The sequence below is a fragment of the Stegodyphus dumicola genome, chromosome 1 (assembly GCF_044657685.1).
Source record: "Stegodyphus dumicola isolate Sdum_Otavi_A_Nest chromosome 1, ASM4465768v1".
In the NCBI taxonomy this organism is placed as follows: domain Eukaryota; kingdom Metazoa; phylum Arthropoda; class Arachnida; order Araneae; family Eresidae; genus Stegodyphus; species Stegodyphus dumicola.
This window is the reverse complement of record NC_140768.1, coordinates 273,052,355-273,071,005: the sequence shown is the minus strand read 5'-3', so window position 1 is coordinate 273,071,005 and position 18,651 is coordinate 273,052,355. Positions and strand designations below refer to the sequence as shown.

At 32.4% G+C, this 18,651-nt stretch overlaps 1 protein-coding gene across 1 annotated transcript in view; it reads right to left on the bottom strand.

Moving 5' to 3' along the window:
- LOC118205160 (zinc finger C4H2 domain-containing protein) overlaps positions 1-18,651 on the bottom strand; it is an 80,849-nt gene that overhangs the window by 39,479 nt on the left and 22,719 nt on the right. The window contains exon 4 of the mRNA XM_085806931.1: positions 7,959-8,127. Coding sequence (XP_085663057.1) covers positions 7,959-8,127 — 169 coding nt within the window. The remainder of the gene's footprint in view (positions 1-7,958; positions 8,128-18,651) is intronic.

The following is an 18,651-nucleotide window of genomic DNA, read 5'->3' as shown; positions in this document are numbered from 1 at the left end:
TAGAATTTTCGGATTTAATTAAAGATTTCTGTTTTTCTAAAAAACTAAATGTATTTAGAATGTATAGAAAAAGCTTTTTATTTTATTTCTTTAGTAATATGAACATTCAGAAAAATATGAAATTATATATGTTATGGGCTGGTTACACAGTCAGTGTGGCAGAATAGTTAGAATTTAGTGACACACCAAGCAACAAAAATATAGAGATGACAAAACTTTTAGAATTTAGTACACACATTGAGAGCAGAATTTAGGAAGGCACTAGGCAGCAGAACTTAAGATCCATAGAGGTAGCATCAGGTGGGAAAATGCCTAATGCGAGCCCTGTGTATGACCGAAATCCATTTGCGGTTTTGCAGCTGAGGATGGTGGTTCGGTAAAACCATCGAAACTAGTCCTGTGAAAATTTTGTAAATATAACGCTGATTTTTGTTGTTTGACTTCTGAATTAGTATTTATTCGGCATGTTATTGTGTCTTAATTAAAGAAATGCTGATTTAAAACATTCGGTTCTTAACATTCATGTCCACAATGTGTCTTTTTATACTATATTGACGATGCTCTACAACATTGTAAATAACTTTTTCTTCCTATCTCGTATCACTTTTGAGATAAAGACGCTAACTTCATTGTTTTCCACCAAGTGGTTCTGAAAGCTATCTCATCTAGTAACGCATACCCACTTTACTATACCTAGACACCACTTTCATGACTATACCTGCAGCCATTCGGCAGTTAAACGGAAGTGATCTAAAATCCGGATCTCAAAACCACCAACAACGTTTTTTTCTCGTAGGTTTTATGCATGTGCATTTGATTCCCCCCGCTCCATGCATAATAAAACATCTAGAGAGTCCCAATTCTTAATTTTACTTTGACACTAAATAAAATCCCTTGTTATGAAGAACCAATCATTTTAGCATAAATTTCTACGATCACTAATTTGGCTCTGTTGCTGCGTATTTGCTTGGCACACACCTCAAACCGAAATATTCCACTTAGATACATCGTTGATCAGACACCAACCTGGTGAAACATTATTTATTATACTTTCCTTTCATCGCTGCATGTTCATAAAAACATGAAATCTTGAGTAATGATTCATGTAGCGATGCCTAAACAATTTTTTATGTTGGTAATTGAATAATAAAGAAGTATGGTAACCTTTTATGTTGACATTATGCTTAGCAATGATTACAGACATAAGTTAAATGCATTAAAATATGTTGACAAGAAAAATTTTACCAAAATTTCTTTCCATTTGCTAGATATAGATTTTTTTGATGATACTCATAGACCCAAAGATTACATTCAGGGCTATTTGAATTAAGAATAACAGATTTGTTATTCACATAAACCCAGAACCAGCACCAGGGCTCGTATGGCCGCAGTGAGTCACAGAATTTAGGACAGACAGAGACTGCATCAGGCAGTAAGATATCTAGGCTGAAATATACGTGGGAATTTATTTATTCAGAACTCTGATAAGCCTTAAGCACGTGCAAGAAATAGACATATGTATAAAAATAAATAATGAACTAATACAATTCAGGCCTTAATCGTCTGAGTGTGCGATAGAAGCAAGATAAAATTTAATGGAACAACTTGTCATCAGTCGCTAAGCTCATGATGCATAGCCAAATATGTATAGTGAAGGATAACCAAATTCGATGATGATAGCCGCTAATTTTAAAGGTTTTCGGATATCGCAAAACAAAAGTGAAATTTTCCAATTAACAAATTTTTTAAAGAAATGTGGAGAAGTGGTAATGAATGAAGATGATATAGAAGAAGTTTTTCATTGTGATGACAATGCTTCTTAATCATCAATCAATCAACGAATGGTGAAATCTGTAGTATGGTTCTAGATCCAGAAAATACCGCTACCGTTAGTGAAGAAAGTGACAGAGAAGTTACTGAAAACGAGAAAATTTCAATTGACAAGTTAGTCGGAATTCTCGAAACAGCAATTACAGGACTTCAACAATGTAACTTAACCAACAAAATATTATGTCTGTTTACAGAATTAAAGAGAAATTATTAGCACAAAAAATGAAGCAACTTAACTTACATTGAAAGAAATGTTTAATAAGGCAAACAAATAAATACTAAGCTTTTTTTTTTTGCAAATTTTGATACCCTTTAGATCAAAAATACTTCATTATTTCAGAAATCACGATTTCACATTTTTACTTTTATAATTTCTACATGCCATTTTACTAGGTTTAAACTAATGATCTAGTATCCGGAAAAATACCTAATCCAGAATCGCCAAAGTCCCAATGAGTCCAGATTTCAGACTTTGTACTGTATTGTAACTGAATAAATGTAATCGATGTTCTGTGTAGTTGTAACCATAATTTAGCCCTCATATGCCTTTCAGTCATTTCAAGAAGCAGAAAGCACTAGAAATATCTCAGCAGCCGAGTGAAAACTATATAAGGTCAGACTCATCATCTGCTCTCTTTGCTTTTTAGATGTGCTTTGCATTGTTTTTAATTTTCTTAGAAGTTTGAAGTGCAACTACTGATTGTACTCTGTAATACTATGAACACCTGCACAATTATTTCTGTGAAAAGTTCCAGAATTCTGAAGTGTTTCTTTTGATAAAATAAATTGCATCAACCTATGATTGAACCTGTGTGTATTCAATCTATTGCTAACCCGTGCATACAAAACAATATTAAGAAACACAAAAGAATCAAACGATAATCCATTAAATACATATTTGTCAATGAATGACCAAAACATATTCTTCCAAAATGTTAATTCACACTCAGAATGGCAGTTATAAAAATTTGACAGAATGTCAGATGAATAAAATTAGAGAGTTTTTGAATAGTTTGGGCAAAGTTAAGGACTCTAAAAGACTAAAATCACTTCCAAAAGAATCTAAGGACTTTTAAGCATTTTTAAGAACTGTTACGAACCTTAGCAGATAAGTTGCAGCACAATGTTAATATAAGAACCTAAAGCAAAATATTCGTAATCTCAATATCTGAAAAATAATTAATAAGAGGTAATTCACAATTTTTTAAAAATAGAAATAATGTTTTAGTCTTAAATGTGTTAAACTAAGGTTAAAATTGTTACTTAAGAGACAATAACGAGCCTACACTGTGAATGTGAAAACAGTGTATTCTTGTCAACTTATACCTACTTTAGTTAGTTTAACTTCCAGACAGCTTCAAATCTATTTCATATTATGCTGTACAAAATAAAGAGTTGAAATAAGATTAATGAATCTGTATTTCTGTTATCCTTGTTTTTGTATTGATTGTTTAAGCTACTTAACACTTTTGCTGACCAGGTGTCAATTTCAAGTTTTACAGTCAAAAGTCTTTAATCCGGAATGATCTATAATCCGGACCTCAAAGCTACAAACTTTCTGCACATGCATACCATTTACGCATGCGCAGAGATGCATTTATGCAAGTGCATAATACTTTTATGCATGCGCATATGCATTTACGCATGCGCATGTTTAATGTATAACGAACGGTATAAGCTGAGCTAAAATTATCTATTTCAGTTAATGTTGCAGATTGCATTGTTCCTTAATCTTCTAATTGGATTCGGCTTATTATTTTTTGCAGACTGTTAGAGCAATTTTATAAAAGTAAGCTTGAACTTTCGATTATGTCAAAAAGAATTTTCGATTCTGGAGCTGCCAAAGGATCTACAAAGAGAAAGCATATTCTGATGTCCATCAAACAAAATGTGGATTTGCTGCCAAAAATGGATAAAGGCATATCCTTTGTTTCTGTAACCATTCTGAAATCTGTTTATCAATTTCACACTGCTCTGCAGGGGGGGGGGGACGTTGCGGTGCGCAATGAACTGGAAGCTGATCTGTCAGCACTATCCTTATCTTCAGGGCAGATGTTTTTTTATTTTATTCGGTTTATAATTCCTTACAAAATATAGTATTTCATCTTGATGTATTCCTCTTTGATATGATTTAAATCAAATTCCTCATCATTATAAATATCATGAATACACATCAAATAGTTTTCTGGTTGCAATTTTCTAATTTCGACTATGCGTAATGTAGGCTTTATGCATGCGTGCGTTGAAAGAAATGTTTAATAAAGTAAATAAATAAATATTAAGCTTATTTTTTGTTTGTTTGTAAATTTTGATACCCTTTAGATCATAATTGCTCTTTATTTCATAAATTACGGTTTCATATTTTTAATTTTATAATTTCTGCATGCCATCTTACCAGATTTAAACTGATGACCTATAATCCGGAATCGCAGACGTGTCCGGATTAAAGACTTTTAACTGTATTTGTTATGCACATAATGCACCTTTTAAAAAAAAATTTTTTTTGGCATTAATGACCACACAAAATAAAAAGTTGTGCAGTGTAGAGAGGAGGGAACGCACACACAACATACTAGCAAATGCCTTCATCTAAACCCACAATGCGTGACAATATCAATTGAATCCAAGTGTGATCTGATCGACTCTTTGTCAAAATAAGATGACAATTGTTTTGGCAAAACAAGAAGCACTGGAGAATCTATGCCAGGCATAAATTCCATTTCAAATCATATGATCAAAAACGTTGTAATGTTTATAGTTTAGATTACAGATCTTATCATTTTAATGATTGAAAAGAGTTATTTTCCTGACTGTTAGAAAATTGTAGCAGCCATATATACTCCAAAAGCCAAGACAAAATTTCAATTTATCTATTAGTTCCAAAACGAGGACAATTTATGTATCCCTTATATGTTTATTAGCTTACTCTCATCGCTCTAAAATTTATCAGCTTGTGTTATTTAAACTCCTGAATGAATTCAGCCATAATCAAAATCTGCCTACTCCATGGTTCATCAACTGCTTCAAGTAATCAAATTTATTCTTCCTGTCTTATGAAAGATAAGCGCAGGAAAACTAGAATTGTTATTTAGACATTGTGAAAGGACTCAGCATAGGGGACTTATTTACAAGTTCATATGACTCTCCCTTTTGGCACAATCTATTAAATTAACTCACTCGTACTTGACTGGACAATTATTCTATTTAAGAATTAAAAATTAATCCCCCCTCACTTAATATATGCAGGAGTGCCTCAAGGTTCATTACTCGAACTTCTACTGTTCCACATTTATTTAAATCATATTCCCAAAGCATCAAGTGTCAATCTCGCCTTATATGCAGATAATACAGTTATCATATCCATGGTAATTTCTGTATCACAGAGTTACCTTTCAAGCCTAGAACTCTGCCAAATTAAAATTAATCTCACAAAATGTGCTGCCACTTTGTTCATCTGAAGAAATATTCCTGCTTTAGATAATCTTTTACTTTTTGGTGACTTGTTCGCTTGGATTCAAAATTATAAATAATATCTCAAGAGTAATTTTTGATTCAAAATTAGCTTAACAACTTCATGCTGAGGAAATAATCCTCAATGGGAAGGCTCTCAAAGCTGAACTGCATCCCTTCTTCACTAGAAATAATGACCATTGATAGAAGGATTTTGCTCTACAAGATAATGCTAAGGAATAAATTATTAATGCTAGTCCTGTTTGGAGCTCAGCTGCACTGACTAACAGAAAACACACCCAAAAACTTTCAAGATATCATTCTTCTGCAAATACTGAAATCTCCTTGGTTCATGAGGAATGAAGACATTCATAATGATACCCAAATTCTTCCCGTATGTCACTTTATACAGCAACTTTTAATAAAAATTTAAAAAAAAATCACCTTGTAGGAAACTCAGTTTTACATGAAGTGCCTTTTAATGATGTAGCCATTGCATCTTCAGAGAAACTCCCCCAAGTAGTCTTGAATTAACCATTATAATGACTGCCTATATTCTAAGAGACATTGTCGTGGGAACTCTGTGCCCCAGGTGAATCAATCTTTCTCATTACTACTCATTCCCTATTGTCGTGCCCCCACTGCAAAGTACAATGACTGATGAAACCCATTCTTCCACCTCAAACCTGATTCCGGCCCTTAGATATTTGACCAAAATCTAAAATATAATACTTAAGAGTCCACTATTGTTTACATGTATCTCTGGCATATTTCCCTACGGAGGACACTAATATTATGAAATAAATTTTTGACATTTCATTTTAACTCTTTTGGCATTTTTTTCATTCAACCTGTTTGCGATGCTCATCTTTGTCAGTAAATTTTAAATCTTTGATGATGTGGTTTTGCCTAAGAACCCTTTAATTGAAACAACGCTAATTGACACCGAAGTGGCTCACTTAACACTTTTATTATACCTACTGGCTACATTTACAAGAAAGAAAGCTACTTCACATGAGCTTAAGCAAATTGTGCTTCTTTTTTGGTTATTTGGATACAGCTCTTGAAAGAATACAGATTACTGATCATGCTTTTATAAATAATATTCTTGATTAAATTATAGTTTCACTGATATACACTCATCAAACCTCAAAACTACTTTTCTCCAAAAGTTTTACACAGATTTGGCCAATAAAGTAAGTATTTTAAAACAGAAATGAAATTTAAGGCAAAATATTCTTCTCTAATTTATTTTCAAATTATCACACCCCAAAAATATAAGAATTAAATATTTGCTCATTATTCTGTTCTTCCCTTATTTTAGATGGAGATTTAATGAAATAAAGCTTGTTCTGGAATTTCAGTCTGCCATTCAGTTTTCTGTTTTTCAAAAAATCTGAAAAATAATAGGACTCTGAATAATCTAATTTGTGAAAGCATTTTCTCATTTTCAAATACTTTACACGGATTTAATTCCTTTTCATGTTTCATGTTAATTAATTAAACACATTACAATTTTACATTTTTACAAAATTAAAGGTTCTGAATGGGGAACGCACACACAACATACTAGCAAATGCCTTCATCTAAACCCACAATGCATGACAATATCAATTGAATCCAAGTGTGATCTGATCGACTCTTTGTCAAAATAAGATGACAATTGTTTTGGCAAAACAAGAAGCACTGGAGAATCTATGTCAGGCATAAATTCCATTTCAAATCATATGATCAAAAACGTTGTAATGTTGCCATATAACAAGTTCTTTTGAAATCCTGAGTCAAAAATTATTTTCCTATTATAAAAAAATACGAGAACGCTAGAAACTAATTAGTGAATTATTAGTGGATGGCATTATAAAAGCTGTACAATGTATCCAAGACTGAAATGCACATGCTCTTATCAATTGCCAGAAAGAAAAAATTTTCTAAGTTTCCTCTCAAAATGAAAATTTTATGTGAAAATTTAGATTAAATACATTTAACTAAGATATACAGTATATTTATATAAAGGGGTAAAAAAAATTACAAATATTAAAGGCAGGTAAGGAAAGCAAAATAAGCAGATTTTTATAATGAAATGCTGGTGTGTGGAAATCGTATGTAGAAATAGTAATGAGCACTACTGAATAGTAGGTAAACGTATTCTGCTTGTATAAATCCTCATTTCCTTGCAAATTTTCAATGGTATGTATTGCAACATGAATGCAGCTCAGCAAACTGCATTTTACCTATGAGGATGGAAATGAAGCAGCTGCTGCTCAAAGGAGATATTCCAAAATTGTTCTCTGTTTTGAATAATCGCTCAATTTTAGTCGCAACTCCATGCATAAAATGCATGTCAAATGAGTTCTGCATTTATATCAAGATGCTTATCACTTGAAATTCAGATGAGAAATGATGATTCATGCCAGCACTTTTACCTACTGTTTAATGATGCATGTATTATCTCAATACACCATTCTCACACACAAACTCCATTACAAAATCTTCTTATCACTCTATCTGCATTTATATTTTTGCCAGATATTTTTTAATCATCCTATATTAAAAAAAGGATGCATTCATGCTTATTATGCAATATACAGTCAAAAATCTTTCATGCTTATTATGCAATATACAGTCAAAAAATATTGCATTAAATTTATAATACATAATTGTGATTACTAATGTCATACCTTCATTGGTGGAGGTTGCTGTCGAAAAGCAGCAGGTTGTGGTCGATCTTGCAGAGGTTTACTACGACCAGCTTGAAGTTGCTGACTTGAAGCACTAGCAGACAATGATGATGGTAAAGCTTGTTCTGGAATTTCAGTCTGCCATTCAGTTTTCTGTTTTTCAAAAAATCTGAAAAATAATAGGACTCTGAATAATCTAATTTGTGAAAGCATTTTCTCATTTTCAAATACTTTACATGGATTTAATTCCTTTTCATTTTTCATGTTAATTAATTAAACACAACAATTTTACATTTCTACAAAATTAAAGGTTCTGAATGAATTTCAGTCTTGGTCTTTTCCTTAATTTATACCCGGGTCAAATACTTTACTACTGCAGTTCTCAAATGCATTTCTATTTTTCATGTCACAGTCTGAAAATTCAGTCCTTTCAGACTTTTCATCTATTGGAAGATCTAAAACAGTTCGTTCACCACTCTGTGGTTTATTCGCATCATGTATACAATTCACCTCGGTATTTTTAGCAGATGGTACATGCTTATTTTCCTTCATTTCCTGGGGACCAGCTCGAAATTCTGCATCAGAGTCATGAATGGAACCCAATTCTTCACAAACACAAGTATCCAGGTTTAGAATCAAGTCCTTGTCTGCAAAATCACGGTATGAGATGCACACATAGTTTGCAAAGTGGGTGAATTTTCTTGCCATACTGGAGTGCACTGCTTAAGCTGTACATCAGCTTCTCCCATCTCTGCATCACATACACTTTTAGATGGTTCAACACTTGCTGACTGCATTTTCATAACTTCACTATCAGTTTCTACGAACTTGACAGTTGCATTTTCACTTTCTTCTATCTCTACTTCAAGCACGTGAGAATCAAAATCTTCCTTCCCGTCCTTTATTTCTTCATGTTTTCTGTTTTCGTTCTTTTTTTTTAATCCCGTTAGATATTTCATTGATCATTTCTGGATCTTTCTTAGGCAGGTTGTTAGCTATTTCATTCATTTCTTCATCCTTGGATTCTCCAGATGCCACTACTGTCATTTTCACATCTTCTTTTATAGCTCCAGTTTCTTCTGCAAGCTCCACTTTCAATTGTTGGAGTTGCTTTCGCACCTTTTCTTGGCGACATTTATTTCTTCCACCCGGCTTTCTTTTCTTCCAGTCCCGCTTTCATCTCTTTCATCGTGGCTTTGATTTCAGCCTTTATCTCCTCCTGTCTGGCTTTCAACTCGGCTAAAAGGTCCATCAAAGTCTTCGTTTCTTCCACCATAGCTTTCCTCTGCAGGCGGGTCAATGGCATTCACTCGCTAATCGTACTTCAGTCACCAATTGTTATGTTTTTCTTTTCTGACACCAGTTGTTACATTATTTTCTTCCTTCACGTTTGTACAGGGTTCGAGTGGATTTGGAGTGAATAACGATGACACTACTTGATAAAGTATCGAAACACACTTTATTGGCCAGTATTGTCAGGACAGCTCCAAAACACACTTTACAGTCGTCAAAGATCTACTATAAACACGCTGATATGGTCAGCGATACAGCCTTCAGTTTATCAGGCTATAATGGTGGAGACAACTTCACTGCAAAGCACCAGAGTACAGCTCCCGACTCTGCTCGGTCATTCTCGGAACTCCACATACTCTCGAGACTCTCCAAGCAATGCACTCGATGATATAAGAGTATAGCTCTCGACTCAGCACAGTCTAAGACAACTCAACGATGCACTAAAAGACTCTCTCGGTGCACTCGATGACCAACTCAGCGAGCGAGTAAGATGCATTACATGTCGAAGAAACTGATAGTCTTTCCCCTTCTGTAATATTGTTTGTAATATTACTTTTTAATTAACCAAGAAAGCTTATGTTAAGTTTCAAAATAAATAGAAAAACAAACAAACAAAAAATCCTAATGAAATAAACAAAAACACCTGAGCCTCCTTTAATTCACAGGCACACTTATAAAGAGCCATGATTCCCAGTTTGACTATTTCAATAAATCTGTCAAAACCAGAAGCACAAAACAAAAACTAATGCCAGTACATAAAGGTCAAATGACTTAGGAATCAACCCATGCGAAAACAGTTACCACTTACCTCCATCTACTGGCTTTTAAAAATTCAAATAAATCGTTCCGTTTCAAAGTTACATATATGCGACACTGGGCTGGTTTGAGGAGAGATATTAAAACACTACAGAACAAATGCAAACATATTTAAAGACATTTGTGAGCACTCTTATTATTCAAAATGAGTCGGCTTCTGCAATTCTAAATTTAATTGATGTTACAAGTGAAATTGTAAGATTGTTAGAAAGTCTAGAACAAAAATTAGATGGGTTTTTGCTCACTTTATTTGCCTTTTTTCTTAGCCAGAAACTTGATCAGAATACTAAATTACGGTGGGAAAGAAATTTAAAGAAAGGAAAAATACCCATCATCACGGATTTATAATATTTCTGAAAGAACATCTGAGGACATTAAATGCATCCAGAATTTCAATAATGCATACATGAAATCAACCAAAGGTTTCTTCAATAGTGACCGAGAAACATGTATATATTTGTAATCTGTGCAATGCAGAAAATAAATATTTAATTATATAATTAGAGTCAAGTATGTCAAAAAACAAAACTTATGTTTTTGCTGTTTCGGAAATCATGCACTAAGAAACTGCCCTTTGAATTATTCTTATCGTCTGTGCAAAAAACAGTACAATTCATTATTTTGTTATGAGTTAGAAAAAGTTTTGTTTCTCCAAAATAAGAATAATTGTGAAATTGCATACACACTGGGTCAAAGGTCAAAAGCCAATCACTCTAACTGAACTCAACGTTCATGCCAAGCCATTCATAAATTAGGATAATGAGTGTTTTATGACAGCTGTAAATAAACATTGTGATAGAGGAAACAGATTCTTCTAATCAACAGTAATTGTTTACATTAAGGAAAATGAAGGGAAAATATTTTCATCCAGAACTCGGCTTGAAACCCAGGCAATGGAAGCATGATCCATCTTTGTTTATCAGAATTAGCTGAAAAGTTTCATTTACAAAGGGAAAATGTAAACAAATATATCAGTAGGATTATTGGAAGAAGTCAAACAACAAGAATCAGCATTATATTAGTAAATTTTTGAGGACTGGTTTCAATGGTTTAACTACCTAACCATCTTCCTCAGCTGCCAAACTGCAAATGAATGAGATGAGATATGGTTATAAGATAAGAATGGCTGGACAAAAGTTAATCTACTGGTGCTATCTATTGATGAAACAAGAAAACTAAAACGTAATTTCCTTAACCCTTTTGGGGGCAGTATTGTTAGTTTGGTACATTTATATTTACCATGTTGGCAACACCAAGTCTCTTCTCTGCGTGTGAGCTATGGGTGCCATTGTAATGTTGTGCATGTGTTGTTAAGTTTCAATAAAAAAATGTGAAAAGATATGTTTCTTATTTTTTGACTTGCTTCTTCATATGATATCGGTTTATTTAACATGGTAGCAGTTCTCGTGGTTTGTGAATATGAATGAAGAATTTAGTAGTTATAATTTGTTTTAAAAGTTACCGGTACTAGCGTAAAAATGGCATGTACAAGAAGCAGTGATATCGGCATACCGCTATTTGATGGTTCGGACTATTTTAATTGGAAAGTGCGTATGATGAAATTTCTTCAATTTAAAAAGTGTAAAGATGTGGTTCAGCGAAAAGTCAGTGAAAACAATGACGTGGAAAAATGGGAAGAAAAGGATATACAAGCTACAAATTACATTTTACGGCGCCATAACAAACAAGCAATTGAAATATACTCACAAGTGTGAGACTGCAATTGATATAATTACGAAATTTGATGCAATGTATTTAAAAACTTCAACATCTCTACAAATTGTTTGTCAAAATAACTTAGAATGTGTGAAACTGAAAAATTATCCTGATGTAAATATATTTTGCGATGATTTTGAGATGTATGTGAACGAACTGAAACATGCCAGCGCCACCGTAACAGAACAAGAAAAATTGAACTATATGCTAAGAGCATTACCTTCAAATCACAGTCACATTGGTGACTTAATAGATGTATTACCAGAGAAGGACAGAACAGTCGATTACCTAAAGAGCAAAATCAAATCTAAATTACTTGAAGAGAAAAATGATTATGAAGATTGTGCACCAGCAGAAAAATCAAATGCTTTCAAAATTGAAACAAGCAAATCGGGTCCACAAGGGAATGTCTGCTGTAATTGTGGAAAACTTGATCACATTAAGAAGAATTGTTGGCATGTCCATCAAAGGAACTATCGTGGTCATGGCTCCACTAATTATCGCGGTCAAAGTTCTTCAAACAATTAAGGATGTAGTCGTGCTTTTAGTGGACATTGTGAACGTGGAACATACTCTAATCATCGAATAAACAGTCATCAAGGCAATAGTTTTCACACCACTGTTATCGAAAGTAACATGACAAGTTCCAGTGCAAATACTGTGACGAATAAAAATGAAATCAATTGGTTACTGGATAGCGGATGCACAGACCACATTATAAACAGTGATGAATGTTTCAAAGAGCAAGTCATTTTGAAGGATCCTATTCAAGTGAAAGTCGGTGACGGAAGGATTTTTAAAGCTACAAAAGTTGGCAATATAATAGTTTATTTTCCTGTATATAACTCTGAATCTATCGTAACATTGAAGAATGTATTTTATGTAAAAGAAATGAAAGCAAATTTATTAAGTTATTCGAAGATTACTGATAATCATAAAATAGTTTCAAAAGAAAAGTTCTCTAAAATATATGATGTCAATGGTTCATTAGTAGCAATAGCAAAGAAAGAAAAAAGATTATATAAAGTAAAGAGTTATGTTAAAAATAGTAAAATATTTGCAAATTTAACCAACAGTAAGTTAACGTTAAAAGAAAAATTGCACCGTTCATTTGGACATCTAAATTTTAAATATCTGGATATTATGTGCAAAGATCAGCTATTAAAAAGAATCCCTAAAGAAAGAGAAACCGAATATATGAAGTGTGCCATATGTATTGAAAATAAAATGCACAATTTACCATTCAAGAATAATATAAGAAAAGCAGAAGATATTCTGGATATTATACATACAGATGTAAATGGACCTCACAGAACAAGTGGATGTAATGGTGAGAAATACTTTGTGAGTTTTATTGATGATTATAGCAAGTTGGCAAAAATTTATTGTATCAAATCTAAGGATCAAGTCTCTGATTGCTTAATTGAATATGTAAATGAAATTCAAAATTTAACAGAGAAGACTATCAAAGAACTAAGATGTGATAACGGTAGTGAATATATGAATAGCAAGATATACAAATTTGCAAGAGAAAAAGGTTTCAAGATAAAGTCATGCCCACCATATGTACATGAATTAAATGGTACTGCTGAGTGTTACAACAGAACTATAATGGATATGGCAAAATGTCTTTTAGCCGAAGCAAAAGTTGACAGACGTTACTGGCCTGAAGTAATTAACCCCTTAACTGCCGCGGGCGTATGTATACGCCTTGCTCAGCCGATGCGTTAACTGCCCCAGGCGTATATATACGTCCTTCCAAACTGCTATCATTTGCTTTGCGCTGCTACACCTAAAATTATTCGCAAAGTTAACGCATCGGCTGCGCATCTGGGGCAGTTAACGCATCGGCTGAGCAAGGCGTATATATACGCCCGCGGCAGTTAAGGGGTTAAAGCTGCTGCTTATTTGAAAAACAAGACATTAACAAATACTGTTGTAAAAAAGACACCATATGAAATATTTTTGAATAGGAAACCATCTGCTAATGAATTGAAATTATACGGAAGTAGAGTGTATGTAAGAATACCAGAAGAAAAGAGAAAGTCTAAGTGGGATAAAAAGGCTGAATTTGGAATTTTACTTGGATATACAGAAGTTGGATATAGAGTTTTGATGAATAACAGAATAATAGTTGCCAGGCATGTTGATATTATTGAAGAAGACATAATGTGTGTAGGTTGTGATGATGAAGATAAGAATGATGATACAAATAAGAATGAACCTCAAGAAGTGTCATGGGAATCGAGTAATGATAACTCCAAGGACAGTGTGATAAATGAAGATGAAACAAAAAAATGGAATGAGACCAAGAAGGCAAATCAAACCACCAGTTCGATTTCATGAAGAATTCGGGTACTACTGTGTTAGTGCAAATTTTTGTGATGCTACAGTTCCAGGTAACTTTGAGGAGGCGACAACATGCAGTGAGGCTGGACATTGGAAAGAGGCAATGGACAGTGAAATGAACAGTCTTGTTAAAAATATCACTTGCACACTAGTGACTAAACCAGAGGATAAAGCAATTCTAGATGTGAAGTGGATATTCAAAAGAAAACCAGGTAATGTTTTTAAAGCTAGATTAGTGGTTCGAGGTTTTTAGCAAAAAGATAGTATTGAGGATACTTACTTCCCTGTCATCAAGATGCAAACCTTAAAATTGTTACTTTCATATTCCTGTCAGTATAATTTAAATATTCATCAAATGGATGTTGAGACTGCTTTTTTAAATGGCTATGTTGTGTCTGAGGTTTATGTTAAACAACCACAAGGCTACAATGATAATTCGAATAGAGTGTATAAATTAAAGAAAGCACTATACGGGTTGAAAGAAAGCCCTCATGCTTGGTATGAGTGTTTTAACGAGTATATTGAGAGTCTAGGATTTCGTAGAAGTAAATATGATTATTGTCTTTATGTAAAATCTGAAAATGATGTATTTGTATATATTTTTTTATTTGTTGATATGTTGCAAAGATACTCAGGTAATTAATGATATTAAGGAACAATTACATAATAAATTTAAAATGAAGGATTTAAATAAAGTAAAAAGCTACATTGGAATTGATATTGAATATGATAATGAGAAAAGTAATATCTTAACACCGAGTCAGGAAAATTATATTGAATCTTTAACTAAACTGTATGGTATTGAAAATTCAAAACTTTATGATACACCAATGGGGACTAATCTTAAAATAAGCCAGTCTAATTTAAATCAAAATGTCAAATATAGAAATCTAATAGGAGCACTCTTGCATATTAGTCATGGTATTAGACCAGACATATCTTTCAGCGTAAATTATTTAAGTAGATTTCAAAATTGTTATGATGAGACACATTTCAAATATGCTTTGAGAGTTTTAAAGTATTTGTACTTAACAAAACATCTAAAATTAACCTATAGTAAAAATCTTAAAACTGATATTATGAATTGTTATGTTGATGCTGATTGGGCAGGTGATATTGTTGACAGAAAGTCAATAACTGGGTTTGTTATTGAATTATTTAGTAATCCAATTTACTGGAAATCCAAAAAGCAAAATTGTGTGACAAAATCTTCCACTTTTGCTGAATATATTGCTCTATCCGAGGCTGTCACAAAAATTAATTTCTTAAAAAATGTTGTGAATGATGTTTTTGCTGATATAACTCCCCCCATTAAAATTTATGAAGATAATTCAGGAGCTTTGGCTATTGCTAATTATGGGAACTTCACTAAAAATTCAAAACACATAAAAGTTCAATATCATTATGTTCACGAAAATGTTCAAAATGGAGTAATTGAAATTGTAAAGATTGATTCAAAATCAAATATTGCAGATATCTTTACTAAGTCTTTAATATTACAGATATCTTTACTAAGTCTTTAGGAAAGATTAAATTTATGAAATTCAGAGAAGGTTTGAAATTGAAATAAATTGTGTATACTGTTTATTTAAGTGATGTTTATTTAAATATTTTTGCTTGAAATGAAATAGATTTTGGTAATGTCCTTATGTAAGCTAAATTGTGTTTAAATCAAACTTTGATTTTAACATTTAAGTTAATGAAAGAAACCTTTTTTTTTTAAATAATTTGTGTTAAGTGTTGAATGTTATTGTTTATATCTATGCTTAATTGTAAATGGTAAAGATGAAAAGCTTGCTTATATCTATGTTTATTTGTAATTAGTAAATATAAATGTAAGGAGGTGTGTTAGTTTGGTACATTTATATTTACCATGTTGGCAACACCAAGTCTCTTCTCTGCGTGCGAGCTATGGATGCCGTTGTAATGTTGTGCACGTGTTGTTAAGTTTCAATAAAAAAATGTGAAAAGATACGTTTCTTATTATTCGACTTGCTTCTTCATATGATATCGGTTTATTAACCAGATATATAAAATAATTTAAATTGTGGTAAAATTTTGAATGAATTGTAACTTATAGACCCTTAGAACACAAAATTTAGACTTCAAAAAAAACCTAGAGTGAAATCCTGAATTTTGAGGGCCGGTATATATTTTAAACCGGTGCCCCTCTACAACATTTTTTCCCACGTACCTGCCAATTGTTAATTTTTATTTTTTTTTTCAGCTTTTTTTGCAAACTTCTGATTTGCATCTATAGAAATGGGTACATGAGTACAGTTATATAAGTCTGAAGGCAAAAAAATTTTAAATTTAGCATTAGAAAATAAAATTTATGTTTTTCGCACTTTGATGATGCCACTCAGCTGAATATACTTATGTAAAAGGGTGAAAAGATTTTTAAAGTGATTTAAATTCAATATTATTATTTTATGAAAAGTTTTAGCAAATTTGCATGCATTGCTGCATGCAGGAACCGTATCATGCTATAATTGAGCTAGTATAATGTTACAAAGAGATGCTACTCAGGCAAAAAATTTAAAAAAAAAAAAAAAAAAAAAAAAAAAACACAAAAAACTCATCACAAAGAAACAAAAAAAGAAACCGAGTAGAAATTAGAGCTCATGGGGATCTGCAGTTACTACTAACAAACATTCAGCTGGACATAAATACACTCATAACATCTCATCAAATTCAACCAAGTCATTATTATTATTATTATTATTATTATTTACTTTAAACAAAAGTTACAATTTCAATAAATATTTCTTCAATAAAATGTTTTTTTTAATTTGTCATTTTTATAGTATGCATTTATGTAGTTTTTTCTTTTAGGGGTCTGTGGGCAAGTTTTGATTATATAAAAGGTAAAAAAAGTTTGGGTACCACCGATTTAAATTAAGTACTGAATTATTATACACTAATGATTATAATGAAATCATTAATGCTCTTTCTCATATTTTTAGATTTATTTATAATTGCAGGAACAAATCTAAGATGGCAGGACCTCTTAAACTAGAAGAGGGGCTTAGAAAACACTTATTAAGCAAGAGTAAGAGCACTGCACTCCATGTACACAAAGCACACCCATTTCAAATGATTATGGCAATATGAGGATTTGACCAGGTCATTTTTTTAATGGGAATAATATCAGGGATTCCAGAGCTGATGATAATAGACGTAAACGAGAATTGCTTAAGTCACTGACAGAGAAAAACAAAGGTTGTTCGGATAATCTGGAAAAAATGGCCAACAGATTATTTAGGAACTCTAGTAGCACCAAGTGGACAGTAGAGAAAAACAATATTTCTATTGGTACCATGGAAACTGTCTAGAGTTTTGTTTGAACCTACCAATTTAAACCTACCAGTTTGCAAATTGATTTTAATGCATGTTGTTGCAGTCCATCATGGATAACAAAGTAAGAACTGTTAAAATGAAAACAAAATCAGGATATTGAAAAAGATGATCACAAAGATTGCAATGCTTCCTATAGAAAACTAAACTTCTGTATGTGTAAAAGAAAAAATTGTATTTATTTCCAGTACTGTTAATGCCATTATAATTTATGTTGTTTGTAAGTGTACCACAATCAAGTATACTACTTTTGCTTTAAGAATGAATGTTTTTGTATAGTTTATTGAAATTATATAATTTCAATCCTGGGAAGTGTTAAATCCCTTTGAAGTGAGGCAGTGCTGCCATCGCTACTGTTAATGAAAGAGTGTTTACTTTTGTTTCGACCTGTGAAGCTGGGTGCATTGGGATGCCAGAGTACCTTCCACAAATATATGAATAAAATGAAAAATATAATTTGTTAGTTTAATGAGCTACATTTCATTGTTTAATAATTTCCCAGAGCATCTGCAATGGTAATATTTGTAACATACTGATTTCAGATGCACATTCATATATATTCCATCATCTTGGATACTGACACCACTCTGATATCAAAGGCAAATGTAGCGAAGCGGTATCTTAACTTTAAATTAATAAACCTAAGAATACATCACTGCGAGTGGACTGTAAAATTTAACCTTTATTCGGCGGTTTGAACTTTCGAACACAACACAGCACAAAGTAAAAACGACAGAGTTACAATGATCGGTTTTAAGAATGCAAGAACAAAATGCGAACTACGCATACAATCTGCGCATTGCGAAATAATATCTAACAGACAGGCAGAGAGCTCTGGTGGCTGAAACATTCCGCCCGGCGTTGAAACATCGTTTCAAAATAAATAGCTTTTACAAAATGAAATTATCATAACAATATTAAATTATGCAAAAATGTATCATTAAAATATTCACAAGAAAACATAATATGAAATTATGCAATGAAACTAAATTATTCTCAAAACAGATGCACAGAAGCCTTGATACAATTCAGGAACTTATATAACTAAAGCAAAGTACAAAGTTATAATGCTTTAGGAAAAAAACTTAATCATTGATAGGCAAAACACTAAGTTTGTGAATTGGCCTTTTGAAAACTCCGTTAGCGGTTTTGATCTTCACGA